This window comes from Thermobia domestica, chromosome 13 (assembly GCF_964235325.1).
Source record: "Thermobia domestica chromosome 13, izTheDome1.hap1.1, whole genome shotgun sequence".
Lineage (NCBI taxonomy): Eukaryota > Metazoa > Arthropoda > Insecta > Zygentoma > Lepismatidae > Thermobia > Thermobia domestica.
In genome coordinates, this window is record NC_137466.1 from 137,377,118 (window position 1) to 137,396,375 (window position 19,258).

Genomic DNA, 19,258 nt, shown 5'->3' on the forward strand with positions numbered 1-19,258 from the left:
CCGCGAGTTGTTGTGGATCTCTTAGTTGTAGGAGGAAGAACCTTCTTACCACGTGTTTTGTGTTCGAAAAGGCGTTTCTTAGTCTTGAGTGCACCCATGTACATAGGAGGTGTTGGAGAACTATTCCTCCCTGCTGATACTTACGGCTATTCCTGATCCAGATGATTTCTGCGGCGTTTGTGTCGAGTCATGGAAAGTAACATGGGTGTCTGATGTTAGTCCTGTAGGCGTGGATGTGGCTTCTGTCCGAGTACTTTCAACTGTCTGCGAATTGCTGAAACGGCTGCAAGTTGGCTGGTCTTGTGTATGTAAATTTGAGGTTGAATTATCATCCTATTTTCTTCAGATTACGTACTGGCACTGGATGAATGAATTGAGAATGGTAGGATAGCGTGATCTGTAATTTTGGATGGATCAAAGGGAAATATTCCTGTTGACCGAAATCCGTTGATATCTGTAGATATAGATACTGCTTTCATCCATACTTGATTAAAGATATGACCAAATTGTGCCTTCGACAATGTCTTCCCAGGATTTGCTTGTAGAAACAACCTGCAAGCTTCATTGTAATATTGTTTTAGCTGTTTGAAAAATGAAATGTCAAGAGATTGTAACACATGTGTAGAATGGGGTAGTAAGCACAACATGTTAATACCTAATTTTAAAAGCTTGTTCCAAAACCTTTAGATCCTTAGAATGTGACGAGTGTCCATCGAGAATAAGTAAAATTGGATCTTCGGGTTTGTATGTTGCGAGATGATCAAGGTATTTTTTAAAAAAACGTCCCTTGTCAGCACGTGAGAAAGGCCATTTCAGCTTTTACAGCGTCCACAGCTACGCTCATAGTTTCTACAATCCAGCTACATTTTAAGCTTTTTCGGACGTAATTGCGCACCAAATTTAATCTGAAAAGTACAGGATAAATTCTCATAAGTCTCTTTACTAGATGTGTTGTGTAGTATATTGAATTGATAAAATAAAACTGACAGTCAGTTCATGTCGAAGTTCCCCAACTTTTCGATGTTGGAGTTACCCAACGCTGTAGTTTCATTTATCACCTTTTATCTACATTTGGCAACACTGTGCACGATCCCTAAACACATGTGCATGCAGGCTAATGACACCCGACCACCATACACCATGTATTATTGTAAAGTTTTATGTACCCTTGTGCTGAGTTCTTAATCATGAAACATATAATCTTACATCCCTACTGTATTTTAATGTATCACACTCACCTCTATGTCAATTTTACTTTGTTCTGTCATTTTCCTCCAAGCAACGAGGGCAAAAGCACTACGTCAACTTCTGCACACGACTACAATCTCAACACGATTGGCGCGTGTTCTTTATTTGTTTACCATTCTGAGCTACAGTGTTGCTAACTACCAAATGTCGAAGTTCCCCAACTGTCGGAGTTGCCCCAATATGTGTTTGTGTGTTTGTTTGTCTTTGTGCGGGGAGACCAGACAAGGGGACCGAGGGTTACCAAAATTTGATCATCCGTACCTTGGTCCAGGCCCCAGATCAAGATTAAGGTTTTTCAAATTTCGAACCAGGGGGGTCTCAGTGGGGAGTCGAAATTTTCACTGCTCCCTGGTGGACATTCTTTGAAATAAAAACCTAATGCGAAAGATATTTTTATATCCGTGCGTGGTCAATGCGACTCAAACCGAGCCGTGCCATTTAGTTCGAAAACATCTGTGATTTGTAGCTTTGTCCTGGTGCAGTTCGCACGATGGGTGTTGTATTCCACACAATGCTGGTATTTCGGGGTGTAGTTAAATTTACATGGAAGTTGCACCATCCGGTCGTGACGTAATGTCACATGGTAATTAGTCTACTTTGCATACACAACTTTATTGATAAAAAAAAGTGATTTACTTACATTACGAAACATAGCTGAGCGAGTGTAAGCAAGTGAAGGGGCTTAGAAGCCCAGCAAGGCTCGTTTTATTCCACCTTTGCCCCCACGATAATACCAAGTAACATTAACGTCACGCTCGGATGGTGCAACTTCGATGTAAATCTAACCTCACTAGGTATTTTGTCTCTGTCAACCGGATTTAATGAAGGCATCTTTTCACTTTAAATGCCAATTTGTTGGTGATATCAGCGGCTGCTGTGCATATCGTTTAAAATTGTAACACTGGTCTTCTATCACTAAGCCATTGTTTCTTATACTGTTCTACTATGCACAACACCTTAAAGAAAGTTTGTGTGTAAAGGAACAATGATATACTCTTTGGGAAATATCTTCTCCGGTTTCTGGTTTGTGAAACCCTGTTTGACAGGCGTCTCTCTCTGAAAGTTGTTCCGATGTATGAAAATCATTCAATCTGGAGAAAATGTTGCATGCTGGCACACTTTGGCGAACTTAGTACGCATATGAAACATATTGGTATACAGGTATTTGGTTCCCAAGTTTAGAACTATGGAAGTTGGAGTTTCTAGAAAAAATATACATGGAATAAATCTGTTACTTACGGAAGTAAACGATGAAATGATTGATTACTGTATGTTGTAAATGCAATTTCTGCTTATAAACCTTAGATTTATAGGAAAGATCAATGAAGAATAGATTTTTCCCAATAGGAAAATTTACTTGTAGAAATAAAATTAGACAAGTAATAATTATGATAACCGTGCACTTTAAACCCCAAATTTAAAGTGATAATCCAAAATAGTAGCTTTACCCTTTTCGAACAGTTTATTGTCAGCGTAACATATGACGCGCTCAGTACGTACAGGAACCAAGTTCAATTTCGGTCATTTATGAAATATTTCATCTTCAAAATCTCTATTTGAAGCTCTTTTCAGAGCTCAAAAGATGCATAACCAGTTATTGCAAATAACTCCTATAATGTTAGAAAAGTACTAAGTTTTCCCGTACAAATTTTATGTCTCTTTGTCTCACAACTTCACAACTTAGGTAAGTGAAGGGTTGGATGCAAGAGCCAAGTAGGCCCATTTTACTGTTAGCGAATCTGAGACTTTCACATGTTCCAGCAGGAAAAGATAACTTTACATTGTGTGCAAGTATTCGATTATTCGATGTGGATTCGATGATTTTATTCAGTGTTATAATGCAAAGGAGATACTTATATAAGTGTCCATCGTGAAGTTAGAACAACAAACAGACAGCTTCGGAAAAAATTCTAAAAGTGTACTTACTTGGTTCTTGCATCCAACCCTTCAATTAAAGACTTTGGGGCAAAACCCCGCGCGTTAAGTCCAAAAAGTGAAAGTGTAAAGGAGATAGCTTCACAAGGGTTTCTCTTCATCCGATTCTCTTCAAACTTGGCACGTATATACTAGACCAAAAATAAATCGACACATATTTTTTTTTCTTCAAAAATAGGTTAAAGGGGGCAAAGGGCTCCTTTTCATAAAAGGGTCCCCTTCACTAAAAGGGCCACATTAAAGAAACTAAACCCTGCCGATGCAAAGATGATTTTAAAGTACGAAATACGGCTTTTGTCGTTTTTGCGAGAAAAGGGTTATAGGGGGCAATGACCCCCTTCGAAACGACAAAGGACTGCACAATCCTTACGGAAATTGCATTTCGGTGGAATTGCTTGAAACCGTGATATGTTGTGGATATGGTGTTCCTGAGAAGAGGTCTCAAGGGCACAACCACAAATCACTGACCATTTGGACACTACAGGGCCACTATTTTGAAAACAGCCGAAAATGACAATATCCTGGATTTCGATAAAAATGAATAAAACCAGATATGTTGCAGATATTGTGGTCCTGAGAAAAAGTCTCAATTGTCACAACCACAAATCACTAATCGTTTGGTCACTGCAGGACTACTTTCTTGAAAGCAGCCGATTATAACGATGTTCTGGATTTCAATAAAATTGAGTAAAATTAAGGTATGTTGAACATATTCTCATCATGAGAAAAAGTCTTAATGAACACAACCATCGAATTATGACCGTTTGGCCACTACAGGCCCAGATTAAAAAAAAAAAAAAAACAGGCGGGTATAACGATATTTTTGATTTCGATGTAAATGAATGAAACTGTGATATGTTGTAGACATCATGATCCTGAGAAAAATGTCTAGGGCTTTCCAGAGATTTTCTTTGTCCCGCTACTCTTCCCATCCCTTTTCCTGGTTGTGGGATAGGACTTTTCAGGGTTTCATACAATTCTAACAAAATTGAAGAGTATACTTACCTTCTGCTGTTTTAAAATATGTGGCCCCGGATCCGGAAGTGGGCGTACTCCCACTTTTGGTTTCAACAGAATAGTGTTAGTTATGGTAGAATGTCTGTATGCAGTTACCTTTAGGTCTTAAGAATCTTAAGAGTCATAAACATTGGTATGATCACCATCCATGTCATAACACAGCTGAATTCTGCGCCAAGTTCTTGCAGATGTTTTGCGGAGATACTCCAGAGTCACGAAGGTGAAGTCGTGTTCCACAGCTACTCGTAATTCCTGCGTTGTGTGATATCGAGTATTTCTTATTTGTTGCTTTATGAAACCCCAGAGAGCATTGTCTGGTGTCGTTAGATCGGGACTTCTTGGAGGCCAGGCAAAGAGAGCTGGTGAAGATGCACAACCTCTTCCAATCCAGCGGACAGGAAGCGTCAGATTCAGGTAATTTCGCACGTGAATCGCGAAGTGCGCTCGTGCTCCATGCCAAGCAATGTTAGCAAACAAATGTGGTTAAAACCTAAAACCGTCAGAAAACACCAATTAGGGGTACGTCCACTTCCGGACCACGCTGTACAACATGTCACAGTTTCAAGCAATTACACCGAAATCCAGAATACCGTTACTTCCTGCTCGTTTAAAGAAAGTGGCCCTATAGTGGCCAAATGATCAGTGATGGGTGATTGTGCCTCTTGAGACTTTTTCTCAGGATCACAATATCTACAGCATATCACAGTTTCAAGCAATTCCATCGAAATACAGAATACCGTTACCTTCAGTTCTTTTTTTTTTTTAAAAAAAAAGAGAAAGAAAGAAATTGATCCTGTAGTGACCAAACAGTCAGTGATGGATGGTTTTGCAAATTGAGACTTTTTCTCAGGATCATAATATCTACAGCATATAATGTTTTCAAGTAATTCCACCGAAATTCAGAATATCATTACATTCTGCTGTTTTCAAAAATGTGGCCCTGTAGTGGCCAAACGGTCAGTGATTAGCGGTTGTGTTTATTGAGACTTTTTCTCAGGAACACAACATCTACAACATATCACAGTTTCAATTATTTTAATAGAAATCCAGAATATCACTATCTTCGGCTGCTTCCAAAAACGTGGCCCTGTAGTGGCCAAACGATCAGTGATTGGCGGTTGTGCCCATTAAGACTTTTTCTCAGGACCACAATATCTGCAATATATCACAGTTTTATTATTATTATTATTATTATTATTATTATTATTATTATTATTATTATTATTATTATTATTATTATTATTATTATTATTATTTTACCGAAATCCAGAGTATTGTCATCTTCAGCTGTTTTCAAAAAAGTGGCCCTGTAGTGGCCAAACAGCCAGTGATTTGTGGTTGTGCCACTTCAGACTTTTCCTCAGAACACGATATCAACAACATATCACGGTTTCAAGTAATTCTACCGAAATCCAGAATAACGTTACCTTTTGATGTTTTCAAAAATATGGCCCTCTAGTGGCCAAACGTTTAGTGATAGGCGGTTGTGTTCATTAAGTCTTTTCTCAGGACCACAATATCTGCAACATATCACGGTTTTATTCACATTTACCGAAATCCAGAATGTTGTCATCTTCGGCTGTTTTGAAAAAAGTGGCCCTGTAGTGGCCAAACGGTCAGTGATTTGTGGTTGTACTCCTTGAGACTTTTTCTCAGGAACATATCTACAACATATCATGGTTCTCTTTGCCCCCTTAACCTATTTTCGAAAGAAAAAATACGTGTCAATTTATTTTCGGTGTAGTATATAGGTGCCAAATTTGAAGAGAATCGGAACTCCTTTACACTTTCACTTTTTGGACTTAACGGGTTTTTGCCCCAAAGTCTTCAATTACACTTGATTCTAATGTGGCCTCTCATTTTGCAAGTGATTGGTATTATTTTTAAAAAAATCTTAAGTAACTAAGACTATAGTGTAATTTTACTGAATATATTTAGGTTTATATCGATTTAAATTTAGGAGGTGAGAACCAGACAATTTACTCCACTTTTATAAGAGCGAAGGAATGAAATGTTCAACATATAGTACCCGAATATAGTATCAGTTCTTCAAACTTTTTTTTAAAATCTAAAAATCTATATAAACTGTTCCTGCACGTACGTGAAATTGTAAAAATGGTTTTGATACCAGAGTTAGAACACCAAGATTATCATCTCTCACCACTCGAAGATCTAACTCTAACTGTATGGTCTATGGACCTGAAGGTTCAATGCCGCGTTCACAGAAGCTCTCCACTGAATTCTATCCTTAGCTAACTGGATCTAGTTTCTACTTTGTATTCCTATTTCTGCGAGATCCATCTTAACATTGTCCTCCCATCTGTGCCTAGGTCTTTCCAATGGTCGTTTTCCGATTGGTCTTCCAGTTAAGACTTTGAAAGCGTTCCTACCTTCTTCCATCCTGGCTACATGACCTCCCTACCTGAGCCTCCTAGATTTGATGAGCCTCAAAATGTTTGGTAAACCGTATAAATTAGGAAGTTCCTAGTTATGAAGTTTCCACCATGCCTCATTCCCGTTCTTCTTGGGTTCGAATATTCGTCTAAGGCAGCGTTTCCCAACCTTTTTCAATTTGCAGCACACTGCGGGTGTAACATGGATTCTCGCGGCACACTTATATATATTATAATTTGTAAATATAAAACACACTGGTATTTTTTTCTTTGATTACTGATCTCCTTTGCACAGAGAAGAAAGCACGATCACTGGGTTTTCCTCGTGGTAAATCACTATTCTTATCTTTCATTCTAATTTAAAAACAGAAAACAACTACAATGAAATGTTGGACTCATGTTATTAAAAATATGCTTCTTTTTTCGAAAGCTGCATCCAACCTTTTACTAAGAATGAAGATCACTAAATAACGAACTAACAAACACATCTCTTTTACTTTTAAAACACAAATGTAGGTAATTTGTTGAAAGGATTGAATAATATTTTAAAGTTTCAAGTTACGAAATAGTCTGCAACAATAAAGAAGCAATAATGGTTATAACAATAACAAATACTTTTTTCAACATTAGAAATGTACACAAAAGTAACACGATATGAAACTTAAAATTGTAGTTCATAGTAGAGGTTCATAGTAATGTGCAATACAAATGTACATTTTCCCCTGCGTTTTGCAATTTGATTGCTATGGAATTAATAATTTTGTCTTGATTTCCTCGCGGCATACCAGCGGCTCATTCACGGCACACCAGTGTGCCGTGGCACACCGGTTGGGAAACGCTGGTCTAAGGTCTTGTTCCCAAATACTTTTAGTCTATGTTCTTCCCTCAGAGTAAGCGACCATGTTTCGCATCCATACAGAACAACAGGCTTGATTATCGTTTTATATATTTTAAGTTTCAAATTCCTCGACAGAATTCGTGACGACAAGAGATTTTGAACTGAATAATAACACGAACTCCCTGCTTTTAGTAGACATTTAATTTCTTTGTGAATATGGCTTTCGTCTAATATTGATACTAGATATTTGAAAGTACATCATTGGAAGATCACTAACTTTAAATTTGGAATCTTGCATGAACCTTTATCTTTCCTAATCTATTATTCTTGATATACAAAATATTCTTCTCCAATATTGTCCATGGATTGCAAACCTTCTTTTTCTCTTTTCTCTTTACTTATGTACATTTCTCATCTTTGCACGAACTCCCTCGTTCCTAAATCATAGTTTGATTGGCGGTAGGAACTCATGTAGTTCGGATCCCACGTTAAACTGTAGATAAACGCGTCATGTAGCTTCGGTTCTCAATAGGGCGCTAAATTCAACCAATCAACCGTAATCTTTGATCATTTTTTTATACCCTAATAGTGTTGTAGCATTTCATAAAAACAGGAACCAGAGATATTAACTTCTACCTATAGCTATAACTTCTTTTTCTCAATAGCTTCGGAGCAATAGAACCACAGCTTAAGTATAGTTCTCTGGACTCACCGAAACATAAAAACATAAAAACATCACGTAAAAACATAAAAAAAACATGACATAAAAGCATAAAAACAAAAACATAATCATAAAAACATGACTTCGTCCAGCTCTGCAAATCAGTTATGATGCACGGCATGATTGCATGATTGTGATTACAAAATCGAAATTTATTGCCTCAGACTCTTGTATCATGTCGTTAGTTTTTGATTTCAGCAATATTGTATTTTCAAGTGCATTAAAAATCTTCTCTAATAATGTCCTAATAATTTTGTTTTCTTCTTTTTCTTAACTATTTCCAATATTATGCATTCCCCATAATTTTCACGGAGATATCTGTAATCAAATAAACTCATTTTTTAAAATATTCTTTCTGTTTCATTTATTTATTTTAACTTGGGTTCCAAATACATTGCTCGAGAGAGTGAAATTCTGACGATGAAAGCAGTCAGTGTGTTTGAAACGTAAGGCACAATAAATAAAATACAGATGAAGTAAAAAACAAATTTTTTTTTACATAATTATTTCAAACATTGTTTCTCCGGTCCAAGTTTTGTTATCACTTCCTTATTGTTTCTCGTTCCATCTAAGCTCATGTTGGCAATTTTCTTTATTTTTCTCTGTACTTACATTTCCAACAATTCCAGTGGATTTTTTATACTTTCTTCTATTCGCATATGCATAATATTCTCTTTTTTGCTGAAGATTTCAATGCTATACACGAAACATTTGAAGAGTGCTATTCATAACTCTTTATTCAACAACACTACACACTCGCCTTTCTGGTCATGTGGTTTTCACGCGTGTCTTTGTTGCGTGAGATAAAGGTTGAGTAACAGTGGGAGTGGTTCAGAGGTTCAGATTCCATTTCGTCCTATATAGCCTTAGCTCCTGTGAGAGAATGTAAATGCGAATAAATCCGCTAATCGAACAACACACAAAATGCGTCCATTCTTCAGGATACAGTCCTTCCGGTTGGTATGGTTATTAATGCCTTTGGTGTATAGGGTATCGGGTTCGATTTTCGGTAAGAGAGCCTTGTAATTTGGACGGATTACAGTATCTTGGATTCCATATTAATCTGCAGATCTATGTATCATATAGCTGGTGTTTTTGATTTGATTTGATTTTTATTGTTTAGCGTCCCTTTCAGCAGCGAGGCCATATGAGACGTAGGACTACAGCTTAACGTGGGATCTGAACCACATGACCTCTGCTGGGGAGCTAAACTTCAACCAACAACTAGTAGTCGGTTTCAAGATAATTACTCTCTCAATTCCGGTTGCTGGTGAGGATGACTTTGTCTTAGAGAGTTTGCACACGTCCCCGGCAATGCCGGTTCCGGTTCCGACAATGCCGGCGATGGAATCGGCGGCAACGTAAGCAAATTGTAGCTTGCACACGCTTTCCGACCTGACAAAAAAAAAAAAAAGCCGGTGGAACTCCCGGGACCGGGAAATGCAATTGGCCTAGCCGGCAACAATGTCGGTGTCGGCTCCGGCTCCAGCTCCGTTTTTTTTCGGCGGCAATGCTTTCTTATGCGTGGATGCACACGAGGCCGGTAATGCCGAAGCCGGCTTGCTGATAGGTTTCTTCAATCTAGCTGCAGTGAGTGAGTGGCAAGGCGTTGTGTATTCTTGTTTCTTTTTCTGTATTTGTTTTTTGTTTACTTCAGTTTTTTCTGTTATTTTCTTTTCTTCACATTACTTCTATAATGAAGAATGAAAATAATCAAAATGGCTGTGAGGTACCACAAATATAGTAGCTTCCTATTTACATAAATTCTCAATTTTCTAGTTGCAAATTTAAAAGGTTAAAGAGTAAAGTCTGTATCTATTATCATTTTCAGGATTTGAAGTACATTACATTAATTTGAGGATCTGGGGAAAATCGATAAATGAATGCCATGGAACTAGATTGGATGACTATTGGAATTTTCACAATAGTTGTGATAGTTCTATTAACTTATACGCTATTATTAACGACCTTGAATTATTGGAAAGGAAGAGGAGTTCACTTTATTAAGCCTGAACTGTTTTTTGGGAACCTGAGAGAGATTCTTGTTGGTAGAAGACATCACTCATTGGTCTTCCATGATTTCTACAATGAATTAAAAGAAGAAAGATTTGGAGGAATATTTGAGCTTCACAGTCCGTCGATTTTAGTAAAAGACCCAGAACTGATTAAGGCAATTTTAATTAAGGATTTCAATCACTTCCAAGATAGAAATTTTGACGTAAAGGAAGATGTGGATCCAATATATGCCAGGAATCTGTTTGCGTTACGCGGTGACAAATGGAGACAGTTGCGAATAAAGCTCTCTCCAACATTTACTTCGGGCAGAATGAAACAAATGTTCCCATTGGTTGTAGAATGCACTGAGATATTGAATAAGTACTTAGACAAATCAGCTAAAAACAGAGAAATGTTAGAGTTCAAAGAAGTTATAGTAAGATATGGAATTGATGTTATAGCGTCTTGCGCGTTCGGAATCCAATTAGATACTTTGCATGACGCTCAATCACAATTTCGAGAAATGAGTACAAAAATTGTTAAAATAAGAGGAGTCTCTCGTTCTTTGAAAGTATTAATAGCCCTTTTTGTGCCCACATTGGCTAAAATTTTTAAATTACCCATTACACCACCGGAAGTATTAACGTGGGCTAGATCCTTTGTTAAACAAACTTTGGAATATCGTGAAACGAATAAAGTGAAACGAAATGATTTTATTGATTTGCTGATGCAGCTAAGGAATAATGGTCATTTGGATGACGAAGATGAGAGTACTAAAGAAAGTTTAAGTTTTGTTAGCAAAAATGAGGAATCTACAAAACAAGGTAAGGGTAGTTTCATTTTCTTTTTCCTTTCTTTATATTAAGGAACTTACATGCAATATAAGTGTTACTCTTAAAAGAAAACTAGAATATATAGATCTACAACCTGGTACTAGTTAACAATATGCAGACTAATACGGTATTTTACGGACTATAAGACACATCTTAACTTTTAAACAATTAAAACAATACCGTAACATTTTTACTATTTTTATTATTAGGTGATGATATTTTGAGCCTGATTACGTGATGATTATTCCAGGTAATGAAGAAAGTTTATAGCAAATTTCAGTTGAAGTATTATGAGATATATTGCTCGCCTTCTTGGAAATAGGGAAAACTGTCGCAGGATAGCACGTAATTCATGGAAGATAGGGCAGTATGCCAAAGGACATAGCTGATTATCATCTAGAACAGTGATGCCAAACTCTTTTGTGAGTGTACCAAAGAAAGAAGAAAAATCTTTAGTTGGGGTAATACAGTTTTCAAAAAGCAACAATTGTACATTTTACAAAATTCTTGTAATGGTAAGCCCTATTAATGATTAAAGTTTGTCATAATCTATCCCACTGGTCTACAAACTTATGAAGTTTCTGAGCTACCGAACCGTTTTTAAACCCTGCTCTGAGCTACCAACCAAAAGAACTACCAACTTTTTTTCGTTTACTGATTATAAAGTGGTGAAATCAAGGTTAGCCAACCCGAGCGTTAACGCGATCTACCAAAAATGTCCTCGCTAGCTACTAATAGCTCACGATCACTGATTTAATCAAACTAGAATACAATGATTTTCAGAAGTCAAGTTAAATGCTCGTCTGTCAGTATATTTCTAACGCATATCTTCAGTATATCTTTTGAAGTTATCTTGTCCTTACTTTCATTCCTCAGGTTAGGAATCATATCGTGGGCCAGACAGAATTTTACTGGGGACTCGCATTCGACCCGCGAACAATAGTTTGCCCATCCGGGTCACTCACTAGACATGAATCCTATGGAAAATGTATGGCATCTTCCAAAAGTAAAGTTGCACAAACGCTCACACACTACAACCATAGGAACAAGAATTACTAATTGGAGGCATGAATTAATGATACCACCTGTCAAAGAATTACTGATAACTTACTATGGATACTGGTTACAGCTGGATAGAACTGAATATTGTGCCACATAGATTTGCAGCTTGTTACGCTGCAAAGGGATTCAATGCGAACTCCAAAGTCAGAAATGACTTGTTCTGTTCACTTGTATGTAGCAATGGCCACGCTTAATTTCCCGGGTATCTATTTACTTATGTCAGGCTAGTATATATATATACGTATGTGTGTGTGTGTGTGTGTGTGTGTGGATATTGATAGCAATACTCATTGCACTAATTTAATAAGTTATTTTATAGAAGGGAGGATAAGAAAAAATATATATTATTTTTTCAGCACTGTCTCTGGACGACATTGTTTCTCATGTAATGTCATTTTTTACTGCTGGATTTGAAACTACATCCATAACCACAACTTTTACCTTGTACGAGCTAGCGTTACACCAAGACTTGCAGAAGAAATTAAGAGATGAAATTGATGAGGTTACCACTCAAAATGATAAGAAAATAACTTATGAAGATCTTTTCGAAATGGAATTTTTGGACAAAGTAATTTCAGGTATCTACTGTTTATTATATTCTAAATATAATTGGAATTGTCATTTCATGTAAGGTAATTGCAGGTGTATATGCCAGTGCGGCTAAATACGCCAAGTGTTCAGTGCTGGAACGTTTCCAACGAAACGTGCTAGAATGCGACTCCAATATGTGCCACGGGCTTGGACAAGTCCGATTTGACGAATACTCTGGGAGACAGCGCCAAGACCGCCACACCGTGCAGTGTTTTGGCTTCGCCAAGGTCCGTGGAAAGACGTTATTATTTCAATAGATATAAGAATCCGTTATCAGTACCGTACTAACTCAGAACATTGGCGATTGTTTACAGCAATGTACACTCATGCCCAAAATTATTGTCGCATGTCTATAAATATGTTGTTGTAGGAATATAATTTGATAACGAATTCGCCCGGTATTTCTTATAATGTCAGTGTGTGTATAATCGGCAAAGACATGTATGTGGCAAATTTCGTGTGAAAAGAGCAGTAAATAAGAACAATAAAACGAAAATAAAACTTTCTTGCCCATTTAGCAACATTTTGTTTTACTCACTCTAATTTTCGTATTTATAATTCTTTTCCTGTGAAATTTACCACAAATATACATTTTCCGATTGTACACATAGTTTCAGTATTAGAAATACCCTGCAAAATAATTATCAAATTATATTCTTACAAGAAGACAGTTATAGATATGCGACAGTCATTTTGGACATGAGTGTACACCTTATTTCGTGTCCGTCTAGGAAAACTTTGTTTTGTAAGTGTAACTTCAGTATTTGTGATTTCATGGCTACTAAATCAATACCAAACATGGTGCAGCGAAATACGCCAGGGCTTCTGCAGAACTGACTACAGAAGACAAAGATGTTTTCATTTGTCCCACATGTTCCATGCAATATTTGTGTAGTTTTTTTAAGTCACAGTATAGTGACACTGTTTGTTTATATTCTTATGGACTAAAACTTTTCAGTTTGGAACTTCATTTCAACTTTGGAGATTATCGTTTTTACATTTTATCTCTTTATATTCATCTTGCACTTTGGTTATTTTTTTGCTTCAGCCATGCTGTGTAGTAATACCAGAGTTTGTATAATACAGAAGACGTAAACAGTTGCAAGATTTGTTATAGGTTTCTAGTAGTATCCTAGACTTTGCGTAATTACCTGCACGTGTTGGTAAATACACCACTTTGTAACACTGTTTTTCTTTTATTTTGGGTACGAAACAGAAGTGAGTTGCATCATTGCCATATTTTTTTACACGTGGAAAAGACCACTCTGCAACGCACATGTATGATTGGCGTATGGCGTATGTATCATCTTTGGACATTTTTTATTCCAGTTAAATTCCAATAATATTGTACAATTTCATTGTTCCTTAAAAGTTACTGTAGGGAATTAGACTTGCGTGGAATGAAGCTACAAGGATACGGACTCGTTTTGTTACGAAATAGTGTCACATACATTTATCTATATTGAATTTAGTTGCTAGGTAGTATTCTGTGGAAACAAAATTGATGTTAAACTGAAAGCGAGTCAAGATGAATAGGTAAATTTGGAATCTGTTATGTTATTTCTTGGATTGGAATCTTTATCTTAAATTTGGTGGATATGTTATGTGAGGATTAGTTAGTTAGGTGCACTATTGATAATGGAAATGATATTATGAAATTTGAAAGCAAAGAGCAACAAATATAAAAGAATTAATGTGTGTGATTATGCGTAGTTTAGTACAGATGCTTAAACCTAATTAAGAGGAAAGGGTGTGCATTTTTATGGATGTGAAGTTACTCAGTTGTTGATAGTATATGAACATACGTGGCACAGATTCAGATTAGACATACCACTCTCCCACTCATTTACAAATAAATGAGTAAAAAATTATTTATTTACACTATTATCTTACAGTTACTTCGTGTATTTTAAAAGATATTGTGTTTACATACATAATTATCAATTATATAAACAGTAAATTTTATGAACTTTTCTAAAATTCATTTCCTCAGATGCTCAAAGTTACTTTTCTCCTTATACTGTTCATATTATTTATTCTATATCAGGTTGTGGTTTAGCATCTTCCCTTGTTCAAAGATTTAGTTTATTTCCGTTGATTTTTTAGTATTCTAATCTTTTGCCTCTTTTGTCCTGTTATCAATAAATTTCTTTTCATACCTTTCTTTAATTTATTTATAGAGTCTCTTAGAAAGTATCCCCCAATAGTTACTATAAGTCGATTATGCACCAAGGACTACAAAATACCAGAAACAAATGTGATTTTAGAAGCTGGAACTAACGCCCTTATATGCACATATGCGTTGCATCATGATCCTAAGTACTTCCCAAATCCTGAGAAATTTGACCCAGAAAGATTCACTGAGGATTGCCAGAAAAGTAGGCCAAACTATACATACCTACCTTTCGGTGATGGTCCACGCTTTTGCATAGGTAAGAAGAATACATGCTATGTTAAAAATTAGTAAATATCCAAGTTTGTGCCGTATAGATAATGAAATGCAGTATTGTTTACGTTGATCGGCCATCTTGAAATTGAAGTATGAACTTGAATAAAGGAAAGAAAGAATGTTTGTTTCCTTAAAATATAATCAAGATTTTAATAAGATGAAACATAAGATAATAGATAATCATCGTAATCATAGTGATCTCATGATAAATTTTAGTAGAATAAGAGATTATATTCTTTTTCATTTTATACCAGGTCTCTATAAATAAAGTAGCTTTTCATGCATCTGTAAGACTAACAACTAAATTTACATTGTATCCAATATATTGAATGTGTTTCTTTTAAAATGATAAATTATTTAAAAGGAACGAAGACCAGAGGAGAAAAAGGAGGTAAGTCAAGAAATGGTCGAAAATGAGTTAACAGCAGAATTATGTAGTCTAAAAGGTGTAGTCTGCATGGAGTAAATCTCACAGCAAGAAGAAAGTTAGTCACTAAGAAATTTAATGCTAAAGAGTTTGCCTACAGGGGAAGAGTTAGGTAAGTCAGTGAAAACCAGGGCAGTTGTGTATTAAAGTTATAAAAAAAAACTAACTTGCCTCCTTTTTTTTCTGTAGTCTTCATTAATTAAATCATTAATTAGTGCGTCGCGATTGTGGACTGTAGATTAAAGAATTGCATTTCCTAATGAATGATGATGAATGAAATGAGAAAAAGAGAGAAAACATGAAAACCCACAGATACACGCTTATTGTTCGCCACAGCTCACATGCCCTAGAGTCGAATTACGGGTCCCTCAGATGAAAGGCCTTCCATAAACGTTATTCAAGAATGACTGATATGCACATGATACGGAAATATTAAATATTAAATGATCAAACATAGGTAAAATTTGAGCTCAGAATTATAAAGATTTCTATTTAACTGTATGTGTTTTTTCCAAATGAAGCATACATAACAGGGAACGTACTCATGACGGAAACCTACCTATATATATCTAGGTATATAACGATTTACTTAGATTGCTTCATGTGCATTCTACATACAGGTTTCTGTCTTGATTAAAACATTAAAAATGGGTAAAATCGATTGAATTTTAAAACATTAGGAATACAAGCAAGTTATGTCCTACATAACAGTTTACTAATGAAAGCATATATTAATTTATGTGGTATATATATATTTCAGGTATGAGGTTCGCCTTAATGCAGATGAAACTTGCGTTGGTATGCCTTCTATCTAAATATGAATTTCATGTATGTGAGAAGACAGCCATTCCAATTAACTTCAAACCTCGCACCGTCCCTTTGGACTCAGAAAGCGGAATATGGCTGCAAATAACACCAAGAAGCGATGGAAAGTAATTTCTTCATTACAGAAATTCAAGAGGAAAGGAACGAAATGTTAACTTATCATTGTACACTGATATAGATATCTAAATAAATATGTGTTTTAAGTATTTTGTTTACATAAGGACCAAGCTAAGCTCGCAATTAATGTGAGGCTGTTCATTGAATTTTCAGTGAACTTCTTTTGAGAAGTTTGAAATTAAAAAAGGAAAATATAAGGCAAGAGAAGTGAGCATGGTCGTAAAAAGATCTTCCTTCATCGTTTTTCTCTGTCCAAGATTGACCCTTTAATTGCTATTTAAACGTTATTTAATATGTTTTTATTATGCCCAGTATATTGATTACAGCTTCGTGCTAATCGAAAGGATCAAAAGCCTGCCTGCACACTACAATTTTTCCAAGATTGTCCAAATATGGGAGGGTAAAGTTTCCCGAAAATTATGCCTGGAAGACACATCACTAATACACTACTGGTAGAAACACCAGACGCATGATTGTTCTTTGCGACTTTGTGTTTTGTGAATCATTCTTTCCTTCTATGCTGCTGCGACTCACTCATCCTGCCAATTGAATCAAGTACCACCAAGTGGAGGCATTCCTAACTATTACAGAAGTTAATTATTTATCGGTTGCCGAAGTGACTGCAACTGCTAGTGGACAATATGGGAATATAGCAACGATATAGTTACAAATGTCGACTCCGATGTTAAAAAATAGAAGCTCCATGCCATATGCTAAATGTTACTGAATCCAGTCGCAACACTTGTTGCAAGTGGAAATGTAAACCTCTCTCTCTCTCTTTTTATTTTAATAATTCTTTAGTGCTTCATCAATGGTGCCTTGCGTTCAAGAGCAAAGGTTTATTTTTACTGAAACACTACTTAAACATTTAAAAATAAATTCTTCAGTGTTAAAAATATCCAGTTGCAGAACTATGCAACATATAGTACCAACAGCTCTGGTAAATTATGGGATTGATTGGTGAGAGCAGTTAGGAAGTAGAATTATAGAGATGAACTTTCAGACAGTAACAAGGACCTTCACGACATGACCCGGAACGAATAGTCAACTCATCTTTCCAACTTTAAAGCAAAACACACGTAGTTGAACTGGAGCCACAAGGAAAGACCAGCATCTCCTATGCTTACATATGTTACTTCTATTATTTCATATAAGTGTATTAGAATACACTATTACTACATAATTTCCATATTTTAATTGTCTCTTATTATGGTGCCTTAGCTTATAGTTGGTGTATTATACAAGGCATTCGAAAAGTGTTCGTATACTAGGTTTGAGTATCACAGCAAAGAGTATCAGTGTAATTTTAGTTGTGGTATTGGTAACATTGCTTTTATGGTTACAAACAGCTCTGCCTGGTATCCCTGCTTTCAAGCATTGTCTAATGAGTGAGGATAGATTTACATTGAAGTTGCAGCACCGGAGCGTGACGTAATGTCACGTGATATTATTGATATCTCTTCGTTCAAGATGACGTGGAGCATTTCAGTTGTGAACCCATAGGTGGTGAGAGTAGTGGCCTTATAACTGGTAAGCTCGGACCTTACAACACCAGGCAGCTCATTGGGCACATAAGATCCACTGGATACATACGTAGTTCGGTTATGTAAGTACTCCACTGTGATATGTACTAAATACATAAAATAAAATTACACTGGTATTGCTCTGTATGATCCTCAATCTTAAGGGTACCTTGACTTCCTGGACGTCCTGTATAATGGTAAAATTATGCTCTAGAATGGTTGCCTCCAATCTTCTTAATCCTTCGTGAACTCCGCATTCTTCACGCCCCCTTCTTGCTTCTCATTGGTCTTACCTTTCTTGTGATATCAGATACAGGATTGAATTCTCAAATAATAATAATAATAATAATAATAACTCTCACCAATTTATATATATTATTAGTGTAGTGTTGTTTTTCTATCAGCTTTGTTCTAAATGGAACCAAAATTCTTACTCAATAATTATTTTGTGTTTGTATGGTATATATTTACTTGAACGTGTCTTTCCAAAAACATTCGTAATATTTGTAATTAGTAGTTAATCACATCCTTAGCTTGCATTCTCTTTGTTTCTTCTAAATGAATAGCTTTCCAGCTGTCAGTAGCTTGCTTCTCTTTGCTCCCTCTTCACGCCCCTTCTCCAGGGAGGCGTGATTCCAAGTTGTAAACCACTGCTCTAGAAAGTGACTATCTATAATATTACATGTGACTATCTATAATATTTTCTTTAATATTACATGTGTCAATAATTTAGCAGCACATCAACGTTGGTTTGTTTATATTATGACCGTTTACAAGAAAGATGGGACGTACAATAGAACCTCAGCAGCAAGGTGATCTTGTCATGGATACCTAATGGAGCGAAAAATACAACTTTAAATCTCTGTATACTTATCGGCTAAGAACACTGAGTTGGCTGTTGACCTCAGTGGAAACAGAAAGTACACCGATATGCCGAATGGTGACACTACTGTAGGTAGTAAACGTAAATAGTTCGAGTTATAGTTCAGTGTCATTAAAATAGAGGTACTGCTATAGAGGATGTTAATGAACTTGCCCGACATTATGACTCCGTCTTAATGACCCCAGTGACCCTGTTTTATAGACTTAGTTCTTTTTGTTGAGTTGAAAAATAAAAATTTCGAACAGTAATTAACAGTTCAAACCATATTCAAACACTAATACATAAACAGAAATACTTAGCACTAGTGCTTCAATCTTAAACTTTACTTTACTGCATTTCAAACTAACTACTCGAGAAAATATTATTCGGTAAATAATCTGGGATCCAGAAGATGGATTAAT

At 36.0% G+C, this 19,258-nt stretch overlaps 1 protein-coding gene across 1 annotated transcript; it reads left to right on the forward strand.

The window, feature by feature from the left end:
- Positions 1-9,992: 9,992 nt before the first annotated feature.
- Positions 9,993-16,638, forward strand: LOC145669299 (cytochrome P450 6k1-like). The gene is made up of 4 exons (XM_081737612.1): positions 9,993-10,971; positions 12,399-12,620; positions 14,814-15,065; positions 16,270-16,638. Exons 1-4 carry the CDS (start codon positions 10,032-10,034, stop codon positions 16,443-16,445), a joined length of 1,590 nt encoding a protein of 529 aa, XP_081593738.1. The 5' UTR covers positions 9,993-10,031; the 3' UTR covers positions 16,446-16,638.
- Positions 16,639-19,258: the final 2,620 nt, after the last annotated feature.

Bases quoted from the DNA above. Each gene is read 5' to 3' on its own strand.
- LOC145669299 (XM_081737612.1), top strand. From the start codon at position 10,032: ATGAATGCCATGGAACTAGATTGGATGACTATTGGAATTTTCACAATA. The intron at 12,621-14,813 runs GTATCTACTGTT...ATTTATTTATAG, and splicing joins TTTGGACAAAGTAATTTCAG to AGTCTCTTAGAAAGTATCCC. The intron at 15,066-16,269 runs GTAAGAAGAATA...TATATATTTCAG, and splicing joins TGGTCCACGCTTTTGCATAG to GTATGAGGTTCGCCTTAATG.